Source organism: Vanrija pseudolonga, chromosome 4, assembly GCF_020906515.1.
Source record: "Vanrija pseudolonga chromosome 4, complete sequence".
Taxonomy (NCBI): Eukaryota; Fungi; Basidiomycota; class Tremellomycetes; order Trichosporonales; family Trichosporonaceae; genus Vanrija; species Vanrija pseudolonga.
Genome location: NC_085852.1, coordinates 1849017 through 1861986, shown reverse-complemented (window position 1 = coordinate 1861986; position 12970 = coordinate 1849017). Strand labels below are relative to the sequence as shown.

General features: G+C 64.2%; 5 protein-coding genes across 7 annotated transcripts; 1 reads left to right on the top strand and 4 right to left on the bottom strand.

The window, feature by feature from the left end:
- Positions 1 to 67: 67 nt before the first annotated feature.
- On the bottom strand, positions 68 to 3661 carry mdn1. Of its 3 annotated transcripts, none has more exons than XM_062772532.1 (8): positions 3528 to 3661; positions 3207 to 3490; positions 2319 to 3170; positions 1998 to 2298; positions 1653 to 1970; positions 744 to 1617; positions 468 to 638; positions 68 to 421 (listed from the first exon to the last, which is right to left on the bottom strand). In XM_062772532.1, the coding sequence occupies exons 1-8, from the start codon at positions 3624 to 3626 to the stop codon at positions 198 to 200; spliced, it is 3123 nt and encodes a 1040-aa protein (XP_062628517.1). In that variant the 5' UTR covers positions 3627 to 3661; the 3' UTR covers positions 68 to 197. The 3 variants fall into 3 exon arrangements, with proteins under 3 accessions (XP_062628517.1, XP_062628518.1, XP_062628516.1); XM_062772533.1 differs by having other exon boundaries at positions 468 to 720; positions 946 to 1617; XM_062772534.1 differs by having other exon boundaries at positions 468 to 1617.
- Positions 3662 to 3695: 34 nt separating this feature from the next.
- Positions 3696 to 5938, bottom strand: LOC62_04G005971 (uncharacterized protein). The gene is made up of 6 exons (XM_062772531.1): positions 5799 to 5938; positions 5484 to 5752; positions 4311 to 5448; positions 3949 to 4275; positions 3834 to 3914; positions 3696 to 3793 (listed from the first exon to the last, which is right to left on the bottom strand). Exons 1-5 carry the CDS (start codon positions 5907 to 5909, stop codon positions 3846 to 3848), a joined length of 1914 nt encoding a protein of 637 aa, XP_062628515.1. The 5' UTR covers positions 5910 to 5938; the 3' UTR covers positions 3696 to 3793; positions 3834 to 3845.
- Positions 5939 to 6124: 186 nt separating this feature from the next.
- On the bottom strand, positions 6125 to 7549 carry LOC62_04G005970 (uncharacterized protein; the record flags this gene model as incomplete). The annotated part of the gene is made up of 1 exon (XM_062772530.1): positions 6125 to 7549. The coding sequence occupies one exon, from the start codon at positions 7547 to 7549 to the stop codon at positions 6125 to 6127; it is 1425 nt and encodes a 474-aa protein (XP_062628514.1).
- A 656-nt stretch (positions 7550 to 8205) lies between these two features.
- SPAC13G7.12c (Putative choline kinase) lies at positions 8206 to 10432 on the top strand. Its single transcript, XM_062772529.1, has 4 exons — positions 8206 to 8838; positions 8889 to 9625; positions 9673 to 10127; positions 10169 to 10432. The coding sequence occupies exons 1-4, from the start codon at positions 8546 to 8548 to the stop codon at positions 10232 to 10234; spliced, it is 1551 nt and encodes a 516-aa protein (XP_062628513.1). The 5' UTR covers positions 8206 to 8545; the 3' UTR covers positions 10235 to 10432.
- On the bottom strand, positions 10429 to 12595 carry amdS_0 (Acetamidase; the record flags this gene model as incomplete). The annotated part of the gene is made up of 11 exons (XM_062772528.1): positions 10429 to 10498; positions 10537 to 10615; positions 10654 to 10796; positions 10888 to 11132; positions 11179 to 11205; positions 11239 to 11564; positions 11649 to 11835; positions 11874 to 11966; positions 12002 to 12131; positions 12171 to 12271; positions 12305 to 12595. The coding sequence occupies 11 exons, from the start codon at positions 12593 to 12595 to the stop codon at positions 10429 to 10431; spliced, it is 1692 nt and encodes a 563-aa protein (XP_062628512.1).
- Between the last annotated feature and the right edge of the window lie 375 nt (positions 12596 to 12970).

Sequence of the window (12970 nt, the reverse complement as noted above, 5' to 3'; positions counted from 1 at the left end):
AGGCACACGGCCGGAGTCGGTGGTGGCTCTTGCGTCGTGGCGGACTCTTGGCAATCTCCACCACGACCACCAACTCGACAGCTACATGCTTTCTATAAAGTATCTCGTCAAGACAAATGGGATAGGGTGTTACTGGTTGACGCAACTGTTGCTACTGGGCTTCACTGGAGACTGACCTCCCGACGCCCCCTCTATGCCTATGCCCCCTCCACCTTGACTCGCCGCGGCGTCGCTGCCTCCGCCTTGACTGTCGTCTCCCGCTTCACCGTCACCTCTCGCTTCACTGTTACTTCCCGCTTCACCGTCGACTCCCGCTTCGGCTTCTTTGCCTTCTTCTTGCGCTTCTTCGGCTCCGTCTTGCCCGTTGACGACTTCCTTTTGCGCTTCTTCTTTCTCTGCACCACGTTCTGCGTGTTCACCCCTGTCCTGGCGCTCAGCCCTGCCATCGTCATGGGGTTGAGTCTCACTGGGTTCAGGTGGGGCCGGGGCTGCCGCAGCTCCCGTGATCTCAATGTCGGTATCGTCGGCGGTGTCGGTTTCCAGAACCTCGATCGCGTTGTCGGTGTTGTTGGGCACCTCGTCGTCGGAGTTGGCGTCGGCGTCTTCAGCTTCGTTCTCCTCTGGCTTGTCGTCGTCGGCTGCGCCCTCGTCGGCCTTGTTCTCGTCATCGGGATCGACCTCATCAGGCTTGTCGTCCACATCAGGCTCGTCCTCCTCGGGCTGGTTGACGGCATCAGGCTCACCGTCATCGTCATCCTCGGCGTCGACTTGTGGCTCATCCTCGTGGGGCCTGTCGTCGTCCTCGGACGCTTCATCCCGACGCTCATCCTCCTCCTCTGCACCGTCTTCACGAAGCGCTTCCTCTTCCTCTTCCACTCTCTCATCAACCTCCAGGATCTCCTCCTCACCTCTCTCATCGCCTTCCCGGGGCTCCTCCACTTCCACTCTCTCCGCGTCCGTGTTGTCGTCCCCATTGGCAGACGGCGACGGCGAGGGGCGCTTCACCGGGGACCTGCTCTTGTCGGGCGATCGGCTTTTCGCTGGCGTGTCGTCCTTTGCAGGCGACGCGTTCTTCACGGGCGATGCGCTCTTCACTGGCGACTTGGACTTGGCAATGTCGGGGGACGCGGGCTTGGCAGGCGAACCATTCTTCACCGGCGATTTCGATGCAACGCGGGAATCTGGCTTCACTGGTGACGCTGATTTTGACACCGAGGGGCGCTTTGGCTGAGGTTCGTCATCGCTCAGCTTCTCCCCGTCCTCCTCGCTACCGTCTGCGTCGTCGTTGGCATCGGGTTTCTCCTCATCCTCTTCGCTGCCGTCTGCGTCGTTGTTGGCCTTGCTGCGAACTCTTGCCCAGCGTGCATGCGCCGCAGCCGACGCGTTGCCGAGGATGGAAAAGCCGCCTCCGTTGGGCTTGCCCCATCGTGAAGCGCTTGGCTTGAAATCCTCCTCGTCCTCGCTCTCCGCCTGCTGGCCTCGGGTCCGACGGCCACCTGCAACCTGCTTCCCCTTGTCGACCTTCTCCCCCTTGTCTCTCTTCAGCCCGGGGACGTTGTTGTCGACCAGCACGCCATACTTGTCATAGTAGAGCTCTGTGGCGCCAGCAACGAGACCCTGCGCGTCAGCTCTGTCGCGCCACACACTCTCACCTTTCGGCCCAGACCCTCAATGTACGCCTGCTTCGTGCCCTTGCCGTTCCAGCTGCGCAGGTTGCGCACCAGCCGAATAAACGTGTCCTCGTCGTCCGTATCCACGTCGTCAATGGTGATGACGGGCTCGATCCAGGCGTCGCTGTCGCTATCGCTATCGCTCTCTGGCTCCGGGGTCGGCGTGCGTTTCTTCACGCGGCGTGTGGCAGGTTTGGCTGACGGCGCGCGGGACGCACCGCGCGAAAGCAGCTCCACCTCTGGCTTGACAGATCTTGAGCGCGCACACTCAGGCTGTGACGCAGGCGTCGCAGGGCGGGACTGCGATGCCGAGCGCGTAGTACGCACCGGCACGGGCGGGGGTGGCATGGCCGTGGCTGCTGCACGCCTCGTAGCGCGGGACAGCAGCGTCGGCGGCACGTCGGATCTTGAGCGAGTAGCGCGGGGCGTATCTCTGGACGACACGGATGCCGGGCTGGCAACGCCGCGCGCCCGCTTCAACGGCGCCTCGGGCGACGGCGACGGACTTAAGCGCCGCTTGGCTACAGCGCGCAGGGGCACAGTGTAGTCGTTCAGGTCGAGCAGGCGCGGGGGGTGCGCCTTGACGCTGTCCCACACCCAGTCGTCCGAGAGCACGCGGGCGAGCGGGCTGGTGCCGATACCAGCGACGAGGTCACGGTGTGCGTGTCGGTGGCCGCCTCGCCGACTCCAAGGGGAAGAAGTACGATTGGAGCCTCGTCGAGGGGGACGAGCTCGCCGCCCTCCATCTCGATGATTGTCTCGAGGAGCTTGTGCCCGTCGGCCAGGTAGAAAGTGTACGGGTATCGCCTGCCCTGCGCAAAGATTCCGCTGCGGGGCTGTGATGGCGCCGGCGATGCCACGGGGGACGGCGGGCGTAGCTGCGAGCGGGGTTTGAGGACCGGTGACGCGCTGCGTGAAGCAGGGACAGGCTGCGACCGGGGCTTGAGCACTGGCGACGCGCTCGAGGGGGCGTTGCGTGACGCCCGCGGCTTGAGGACGGGAGATGACGCCAGCTCGATGTCCACGTCCATCGGCTCGAACCAAGGATCGTCGTCCTCCGGCTCAGAGCTCGCCTTGTCCTCCTCGCCGTCGGACACGACGATACGCCGGCGCGGCTGCGTTGCAGCGGGCGACGCGACCTTGGCCGGCGACACGTGCAGCGACCTGGGCCGGCTGCCTGGCTGGCTCGCCGACGCCTGCTGGCTCGCGCGCCCGCTCCCGGACGCAAGCTGGCTCGCGCGCCGTGATCGCGCAGGCGGCGACGGCGAGCGGCTCGCCGACGACCCGCGGATGAGCTCTGGCTCCGAGTCGCTCTTGCTGCTGCCGCCACTCGAACTGCTCTTCCCGCTACGATAGCTCGCCGAGCCGTCCGACTCGCTGTCACTGTCGCTATCGCTGCTCTTCCTACTCCTGCGCCGCGGCCGAGAGTCGCGCCGCTTGACCTTCTTCTTCTTCGGCTCGTCGTCGACGACAAACTCAAAGCCTGTCACATTACGCCCGCTTCCGTCAGCTCGCTTGTTCAACGACCGCACCCACCGGACCAGCCACCCGCTGTACGTGCGCCCGATCTGCGCCTCGCCCATGAGCGTGAACCCGTTGCGCAGCCAGCCCTGCAGCAGCACGGCGCGGCCCTTGCGCGGCTCGCCCATGCCGAACGTGTAGATGAGCTGCTCGGCGGTCCACTTGCCCTTGCGGTGTCGGTGTGGGTTGGTGAAGTCGTACCGGTAGCAGGCTTTCGCGGACCACTTCTGTGCGAGTGGCGTCTCGACAATGATCAGGTCTGCGTCGTACGGCGTATCGACGACCTCGCCTTCGCTGCGCTGGTCGCGTCAGTGACGATAGACTTGCGAGACCCACCTCGATGAGCTTGATGTCTCGGTCGACCTCGACTGCGTCGCGCTGTGCAGACTGCACGTAGAACTTGAGGTCCTCGTACAGCCCTGCTTTGCGGGACATTTTGGTGTAAGTTGTGGATAAGAACAACAACAAGGTTGGGTGATGTCGTCGCGCGGGGTGAACTGGTGTGTCGTGTGCTGGACCTCCACTTTGGTTGTCCGCGAAACGGGCGCGACAGTTGAATCAACCCCGGGCCAAGGACGGTTGCTGGTCACCCGGTCGCGACACTGGGGCCACATGAGATGTGCATTAAATGATGATACATACGTGGATAGTCCCCTACAACCCGGGCACCTGTCTCTCTACCAAGTCTCTGTGGGCATAGTATAGCGTCATGGCGCCGGGAATCTGGCATCAGCGGCGAAACCAGGCCTGAACCCACCTCCCTGCCCAAGTCCTTCAGCTTCTGGGACTTGCTGCCAGTCTTGTCCCACTCCCGTAGCGCCTTGATGAGCTCGACGACCCGCTCCTTCTGGTCCTCCTTAATGAGCTCCACGTTGATTTCGTCGGGGTCGCGTCGAGGCCGGGTAGTCTTGGCCTTGGACGACGTGCTGCTGGCCACTGGGGCCGCCTTGGACGGAGTACTCGTGACCGGGACCACCTTGCCCGATGCCCGCCGCCCCGCGCGCATGAGCCCCGGTACTTGTCGGTCAATGAGGTGCTGGTACCCCTTGTTGTAGTAGATGTCTATCGCCCCGCGCACCGAGTTCTGTTATCAGCGCACATACCCCCAGTCTGACCCACAGTCTTCGCCAGGCTCTTGATAAAGTCGCCCTTGTCGCCCTGCTTGTCCCAACGGCGGAGGTAGTGGATGAGCAGCTCGACGCGCTCGACGTGTTCCTCTAGAATACTATCAAAGTCGAGCTCATCGTCCTCATAGTACGCCATCTCGTGGTTGGTCCGTCGCGACGAGTCCCACCGGTGGTCCTCCTCAAACAGGGTTGACGACGCCCGCGGCCTCTTGGCCGGTGTGCTCTGGCTGCTGGAGGCCGCGCGCTTGGCCTGTGACGACGCAGATGCGTGCCGCTGGGACGACGACGGTGCCGACCTTTGTGAAGAGGGCACAGCTCTCGCGTTCCTCTGCGACGACCCCGCCCCGTCCAGCGACACCTCGTACTCGGCGAGGTCGAGCAGCGTGGGCGGGTGCGCGCGAAAGCAGTCCCACGCCCAGTCCTCGCTCACAACACGCGCCACCCCTCCACGGGCATTCTCCACAAGCTTGATGTGCTCGCGGGTCGTCGGCGCCTCGCCCTGCGCGAGCGGCAGAATGACAATGTTCGCCTCGGACGCCGAAACGAGGTCGCCCCCGCCCGCGGAGGGAATCAGCCGCTCGAGCAGGTCGTTGTCGCTCGGCGCGACGTAGAACGTGAGCGGGTACCGCCCAGTGGCGAAGATAGCCCCCGACATCGACGCTCTCGGCGTGGGCGGGTTCGCCGCGAAGGTCGGCTTCCTTGGTCGTCCTGGGCCGCGCTTAGCGACCTCGCCGCCGTCCTCCGGCACGACCTTCCTCGGCCGCCCAGGTCCCCGCTTCACCGGCTCGTCCTCTTCTTCAGTATCAACCATGAACCGCTTCCAGCCCTGTGGTTGACTGGATCCGACAAACTCGATATCGCTGCTCGAGTCCTGTTTCTTCCTCCGCCCGCGCCGGGCCTTGGGTGACTCGACGGCCTTGTGCCGACCGTTAGTGCGTTTTCGCGCGCCAGCAGGCGAGTACTCCTCGTCACTGTCGGCACGCTGCTTGCCCTTGCCCTTGCCTGCCGGGGTGGAGACCTTCTCCTCCGCCGGTTCATAATCACTCCCGTTGTCGCTTGGGATATCGGGCATCGGCGGCTCGGGTGGCTCGGGCTCCTCGTCCTCCGACTCGGCAGGGACGTGCACACCGCTTCCCTGTCAGCTCCGGCAGCGCACACAACCCACCGGACGAGGTATCCACTGTACAGCGGACCAAAGGCCGCATTGTTCTTCTGAAGCCACTTGGATAACAGCACGATAGTCCCACTGTCTTCGGTTGCGAACCGCCGCACCAGCAGGTCGACGGTCCACTCGTCGACCGGTGCGTCATCGGCCAGGGGCTCGGCGTACTTGTACACGCGGTGCTTGGTCTCGCGGTCAGGCCTTGCCGCTGGTGTGTCGATAATGACAATCGTCGCATCTCCTGGGTCGTCGATAACGATGCCGCCGCGTTGCTGGAGCGTCAGCGGTGTGGGAGGAAGGCGGCCGCCCAGCACTCACCCGGATCAGCTGCATGTCCCGCTCTGCATCCCACGGCGGGCGGCCAACCTGTAGCACGTAGAACGTCAAGTCCTCCAGGTCCCCACGCTTCCTGGGGCTCGTGCTGGACATTGTGCGTCGTGTTGCTGGTGTGAGTGAGTGGATGAGAGAGAGAGAGCGAGTGCAGAAGTGTTGGTGATGATGACCCTGGTGAGACCAACAGACCTCCACTTTTGAGACACTGTGCGTTGCGTCACTGAAGGCTACAACCAGACTCCTCTGTCACAACAATGCATGCCAATGCAGCTGACAACTGATAATGCGTTCACAATGATGCACCTCCCACCCTAATCCATGTCCATGTCGTCGTCGTCACCATGGCCCCAGGGCGAATCAGCCTGGGGGTAGGCTTGTGGGTACGGCTGGTATCCGAACCCTCCACTGCCCTCGACGTCCATACCGGCGTCATCGTCGACCGGCACTCCGACGACGGGCTGCTCAGACGACATGAGGTCCTCGTCGTCATCGACCTCCTCAAATCTGTGGGCGTCGGGGTCGGGGAACTGGTGCGGCGGCTTCTGCCGTGAGCTGCTGCTGCCACGCCGCCCGCGAGCCGACCACTCCTTGACCACGTCCTCGGCTGCTGGGATGCCCAATGGCCGGTAGAGCACGAGCCCGCGCTCCTGCGACGGCGAGTCCTGGAACCCGCCGCCCACAATCTGGTCGCGCTGCGCGTTGATAATGTGGGTGAGCAGCGACGGCGAGATGGTGAAGCCGCTTGTGCCAGGCTGCGACAGGTGCTTGTTCGTCTCGTAGTCGTAGTAGCTCTCCTTGGGCGGCGAGTCACGCTTGGGCGATGGCGAGGACCCCCGACGGCTGGGCGGTGGGGGCGATGACTCGGGACTCGAGAGCGACGTGACGACGATTCGGTCCTTCTCTGGCTCGTACCATCCTGGGCCGTACGACTCTGGCGGGAGATGGTCCAGATCAACGTCCATTCCCTCTTTTCTTCGCTTTGGCTTTGGCTCATCCTCGTTGCTCCGCTTCTTACGTTTAATCGGCGTGTCAAAGTACTCGACTTTCGGACCGTGGGCGGCACTTCCCTGCCGAGAATGCCCACGCAGGGCAATCGTCTCAATGGGGTGCTCGACCTCGCTCGGCTGCATCGGCGTCGCGGTGCGTCGACGCGCCTTTTCGTGCGGAAGGCGAAACGTCGCGTCCGAATCATAGTCCTCTTCGCTTGGGGAGGTCGAAGAGTATGAAGCTGTGCGGTGCCACGGTGGACGGTTCAACCTCGCGTGGCGCGACGACGTGGGCGACCCGTCGGGCAACACCTCGACAGCAACGTCACCGTCGACGGGGGGCAAGGTAGGCTCCAGCAGCTCGTCGTCGTCTGCGTCGCTTTGGTTTTGCTGAACTGGTCCGCGGGGCAGAGGTGATGGGGAAGGTGTCGCCTGCTGGGAGATGGACATGGCCGAGAAGCCGTTGGCGAGGTTTGGCCTCCGTCGCTTCGAGTCGTGCAGCCCCGGGCTGCTCGCGGCGGACGCCGAGGCCCAGTTGGACGGGCCAGCCTGACCTTCGGAGGGGGGGCTGCCTGCGCGGCGCTTGCGTTGTGACGAGAGCGGCGGTGTGGGCGTGCGCGAGGGGAAGCCTGGGGTGAATGGCGACCCGTGTGGGTGGGCGCCGGACGGCGTGGCAGCAAACATTGGGTGCTGTGCCGTCGAAGGCGAGCCGGGGAATGTGGGCGACGAGGCTGGGTAGTGTGCCGCCATGGTTTGATGGAGCCGCCGGCAGCAAGGCGGGGGGAGGAGGCGGGGGTGGATGGGTGAGGCGCGTGACGCGTGGTGGCCTGGGCGGCGCGGGGCAAGGTGGAGGAGATGGGTGGTGAGATGAGGTGTGCACACGTCGAGGTCTATGCGCGATGCCGTGGAAGAGTCAATGCCATGGGTGGTGCGGGGGGGTGGGGTGGTGAGTGTGTCGTTGCCGTGGTCGTCGTTGTTCGTTTGTTGTCGTCTACTTGTGGTGGTCAAATACACGACATGTTCACCTTGTTGTGTCCTCTGCCAGCCAAACCCGAAAGAATCGCGACGGTTCGAGAACACGACCCACCAACGCGCCGATGGACCACCGACATGACCGGAGTACCGCGGTTTCTCCGTGATCGACACGGAGGCAAACTCGTGTGGTTTTCGCGTGTCGCTGGTTGTCATCGGAAGCAAATTCCCCAGTCCGACCCATGCTGTCATAGGTTGCTTTGTTTTGTCGGGGAACTCGGGGCAGCGTGCCCAGAAAGTCTCCGTCAATCCGGCGGTCGGCCTGGGGAGCCGGGGTACGAGCAGAGAGAGTGCATCACGCGTTGCCGGCGACCAGACACAAAGTTGGGACACAACTCCACCAATAAAGATCAATCGTGCTATCAAGGGGAACGTTTACAACGACACGGCCACGGCAACAGCAACAGCGACTGTGCATCTCTCCATATCCCAACTACCCCTCTCGCCCCCCCCGCACACTCGCAGCCACAGTCGCCAGATCCAAAGCATATCGCATTCCCCTTGGTTGCGATTGCTATTCCCGAACTGCCGCCCCCCCAGCCTGCCCTGCCGCCACCCCGACAAGTTAGCTCCAACTACGGGTCACGCGACATTTTGTGGTCTTTCCCCCTCCCTCGCCGCCGCCGCCACCTGCTAGCTCTTACTTTTTGGGCAATATAAACATCTTTGTTTACGACTACTTGCGGTCTCTCTTCGTCTTCACCTCGTCACACAATGGTCCTGACGCCCGACCACCGCCCGCTGGACGCCACGGCCCCGCTCTCGCCCCTCCTCCTCGCGGCCCACCCCCCGCAATCGCCGGCGCAGATCCCCAGCCTCTCGGGCAGCTTGCACTCGTCCACCCCAGTCCCCGCGCCTGGCCTGGTGCGCCGCAAGACGTCGACCGGCAGCTTCTCAAAGCTCTCAGAGTTCTGGCTTGACGGCACCCCCTCGGCCCCGTCGACGCCGTGGGAGGACCCATCGGGCGTCGCGGGCGTCAAGCATGTCGATCTGTCCATTGACGCCGGGTACGTGTTGCCGGGGAAGGCGAGGAAGGCATAGCTGACACGCCCCGCAGCGAGTGGCGCCACCCAGTGTTCAAGACCAAGGTCTTATCGATCCTCCGCCGCCTCCATGTGCCCCTCTGGACTCACCCCGACCTCACTCCCTCGCGCATCCACCTGCAAAAGGTGTCGGGCGCGCTCACCAACGCCGTCTTCTTCGTGTCGTTCAACCCGCGTCCGACGCCCACTTCCCCCTCCATGTCGCCCCTCCTCACGCCCACCATGCCTGCCACTGACCCGGACCACCCGCCGCCGATCACGTCCGACAAGTTCCCCCCGACGCTCCTTCTGCGCGTGTACGGCCCGTCGTCCGGCCAGCTCATCAACCGTGACCAGGAGCTGCGTATCTTGCACCAGCTCTCGACGACGTACGGTCTCGGCCCGCGCGTGTACGGCACGTTCCTCAACGGCCGTGTCGAGCAGTTCTTCCCTTCGCGTGCTCTGCGCGCCGAGGAGCTTCGCGTTCCCGAGATCGCGTCGAGCATTGCCCGCCGCATGCGCGAGCTGCACTCGGTGGACCTCAACCTGCTTGGCTACGAGGCTGGACGCGACGGCGAGCCGATGGTCTGGCGCAACATTCACGAGTGGATCCCCATGGCCGAGGAGACGCTCACGACGCTATCGCAGGCCGGCGGCAAGTGGGAGGTCTGGGTCGAGAGCTTTGGCCTGCACAAGCTCCGCGATGAGCTCGAGACGTACCGCCGTTTCGTGACCGAGCACGCCGACAAGGGCAAGGGCTTGGTGTTTGCGCGTACGTCGGGCCGAGCACGCTGCGTTGAACTCGCTGACCACAAACAGACAACGACACGCAGTACGGAAACCTGCTCCTGCTCGATGCCGAGCTCCCAGCTGGCGTCCCCGAGCATCACAAGTACATTGTCATCGACTTTGAGTACGCGGCGCCAAACCACCGCGGATACGACATTGCCAACCACTTCCACGAGTGGCGCGCAAACTACCACCACGAGACGCTTTCCTGGTCGCTCAAGCCTCACTTCCCTTACCCGACCGATGCCCAGCGCGAGGCGTGGTACCGCGCGTATCTGTCTGTTGACCTGAGCCACGGCGAAGAAATCATCAACGACGCCGCGGGCATCAAGCAGGACAAGGTGGAGCGCCTCGACCGCGAAGTGCGGCTTTGGAGCCCAGCGTGCTCTGCCTTCTGGTGTCTCTGGGGCGTTGTGCAGGCCGGCGAGCAGATCAACAACATTATTGCCAACACGGAGGGCTATGTGCCCGAGTTTGACTACCTCGTATGTGTAACTGCCAAGTGCAACCCCACTGACACCCCCAGCAATACGCCGCCGAGCGCCTGTCCGTCTTCCGCGAGCTCGCCACCGACCTCGGCGTCAAGTTTTAAACCACTTAATTGTATCAGTTCAACCATATAGAAGAAACTCGCTCCACGCCCAGCTTCAACGGCTGGGGCTGCTGCGTCGACAAAAAAAGCCTAGTCATTGTACTTTTTCAGTTTGGCTGGAGTGTATCATAGGGCCGGCGCCGGGGGTGCTGGCGGTGCTGGCGCGCTGCAGGCTTGCAGCATGCATTGATAACCTAGCTGGGGTCGGTGGTGCCATGGGCGGCGCGGTGGGCCTTGAGGGCGTTGTCGACGATTTCCGCCATCCTGGGGCAAGTCAGCGGGATCCTTCCTTTCACACCCACGCAAGCACGGCCTCGTCCTCGCCCTTCTGCGCGACGACCTGCAGCCCGATAGGCGAGTTGGCGTATACCTGGGGGTCGTCTGGCGGCGTCAGCGAACCACACTCGCTCAGCACTTACACTGCTCCCAGAAGTGCTTGTCCATGTCGCCGTGGTAGTCGCTGCGTTCGACTTTGGGGTCGAGCGCGGGGTCGACGCGCGTGACGGGGATCGCGACGGCGGGGAAGTCGGCAACGTTGCACCAGTGGGTGTAGGTGTGGTATCTGGGGGTGAGCGAGCGTTAGCGAGCGTGCTCAAGTGAGCAAGTGGCAGTGTGGCGCCACTCCTCGCCACGTCATGCTGGCTCCAACTCACTGCGGCGTCCGCAACACCTGCGCCGGCCCACCAGCAACAGGGCAAATAATAGCGTCGACCGCGCGCCCCGTGCCCGTCGTTTTGCTGGTCGCATTCCAAGCGTCGAGCTGGCCCTTGAGCCATCGCCCCTTGCGCGCATGCAGGCTCCACCACTGGGTGATGGTCAGCTCGGTGCCCTGCGGCTGGTCCGCCTGCGGGCCGACGCGGGGCTCGCCGGAGAGCGCGAGCGTGTCGAAGAGGTCGCGCTATCGTGGGGTGAGCGAGCGCAGCGAGCGAGCGAGCGGTACTCACCATGCCGTCGCCGCCGAACGACTCGTACTATGTGTGAGCGAGGCAAACGGCCGCACGCACCATGATCGCCGTCCCCTCGGCCGCCTCGTAAGGCACAAAGTCGACGACTTTGTGCCCCGCCGCCTCGAGCGCAGCCTTCACCTCCGTCATGGCGCGCGCGTACGGTGGTGCAGGCCGCACCGAGCCATCGTCCCACATCATGCCGAAGACGAGCCCCTGGTCGTGCCCGTGGTCCGCGAGCGCGTAGCCCTCCTCCCTCCAACCCTGGCGGAGGACTTGCGGGTCCAGGCGCCACGGCTGCGCGTCGAGGACGGACTTGAAGAGGGTCTTGACTGCGCCGAGGGAGGTGGACATTGGCCCGAGGACGGAACGGATCGAGTCCTGGCCTGGGGCGTGGGTCAGCGGCGACATAGACGGAGGAAGGTCGGACGGCCTCGCGCCTCGCCGCTGCGCCGCTCGGCACCACTCACCCTCCTGCGAATTGCACGTCCCCTCGTACGGGATCCGCTGGTAGCTTGGCCTCAACGAATACAGCCCGCAGTGCCCGGCAGGAATACGCACGCTCCCGCCAATGTCGGAGCCGACGCCGAGCGGGCTGCCACGTAGGGCGAGGAGCGCGCCCTCGCCGCCCGAGCTTCCGCCGGGGGTGAGCTTGCGCTGTGCGTGGGTCAGCTGTGCTGTTGGTGCCCACCCACGTTGTACGGGTTGACCGTCTCGCCGAACACGTTGTTGACCGCCTCGCCGAAGAAGAGCCCCTGGGCGATATTGGTCGCGCAGTACGGGATTGCCTGGCGTGAGTGTGAGGGCTTGGGGGCAGACATACCCCCTGCGCGAGGAGGATCTCGACCAGCGCCGAGTCGACCTCGGCTACGCGGCCTATGAATCCGACAAAGCCGAAGCTACGCTCGACGCCAGCGACGCCGATCTGCTCCTTGAGGGACACGGGGAGGCCACTGGGTGTCGTCAGCTCTCACATAACTCCTTCGACGTACTGCAACGGCCCCCGGGCCTTGCCTGTGCGCTTGAACTCCTCGTCGAGCGCCTTGGCCCGCGCGATCCCTTTGTCGAAGAAGATCTCAGTGAGGCAGTTGGTCTGTCGTCAGCTCGGCCCACAAGCCCCACATACCAGCTGGTGCGCGATGCTCGCACGCCGGCAGAAAGCGCGCGTGACGGCCTCAGACGTCCACTCGCCGCTGGCGAGCTTGGCCAGAATCGCCGGCGTCTCGCTCTCGGTGATCTCCAGCTCGTGCGCGCTCAGCAGGCCCGACGTGCGCGGGATGGCCGTGACGTCAGTCGTCTGGTCCGTCACCAGGCCCGGGGGGAGGATCGTGTCCGCCGGCAGGAGGGCTTCGCGGGCCGCCTGCTTCGTCTCGGCGCGCGCTTGCCAGGTGGTAGCGGCGGCGGTGGTGCTTGTCATTGTCGTTGTGAAGATGAGTGGGAAGAACAAGCAAGCAAGGTTCCCGTCGGTAGTCTTGATAGCTAGCTACCTGCGGACACCAGCGACGTCACATGCCTCGTTTTGCCGGCTGCCGGCCCCGCTGTCGGCTCAGGCCGAAACACGACTGCCCCGCACCTTTGCGATATCAGTGCTTGCTTTCTGCTCAAGGCTCCCTCCCACCTAGCCGAGCGCAGAAGGACCGCCGAGCACCACACCAAGTGGCCGCCGCGATTGTACTGTAGGCCATGCAGCGTGTCGCCGATCACGATGTGGCGGGCGGTGCTGGCGGCGTGCCAAGCCCGTCGTGACATCACGGTGCCTTTGTTGTTGTTGTTGGCAGGGGGGCACCGCCGT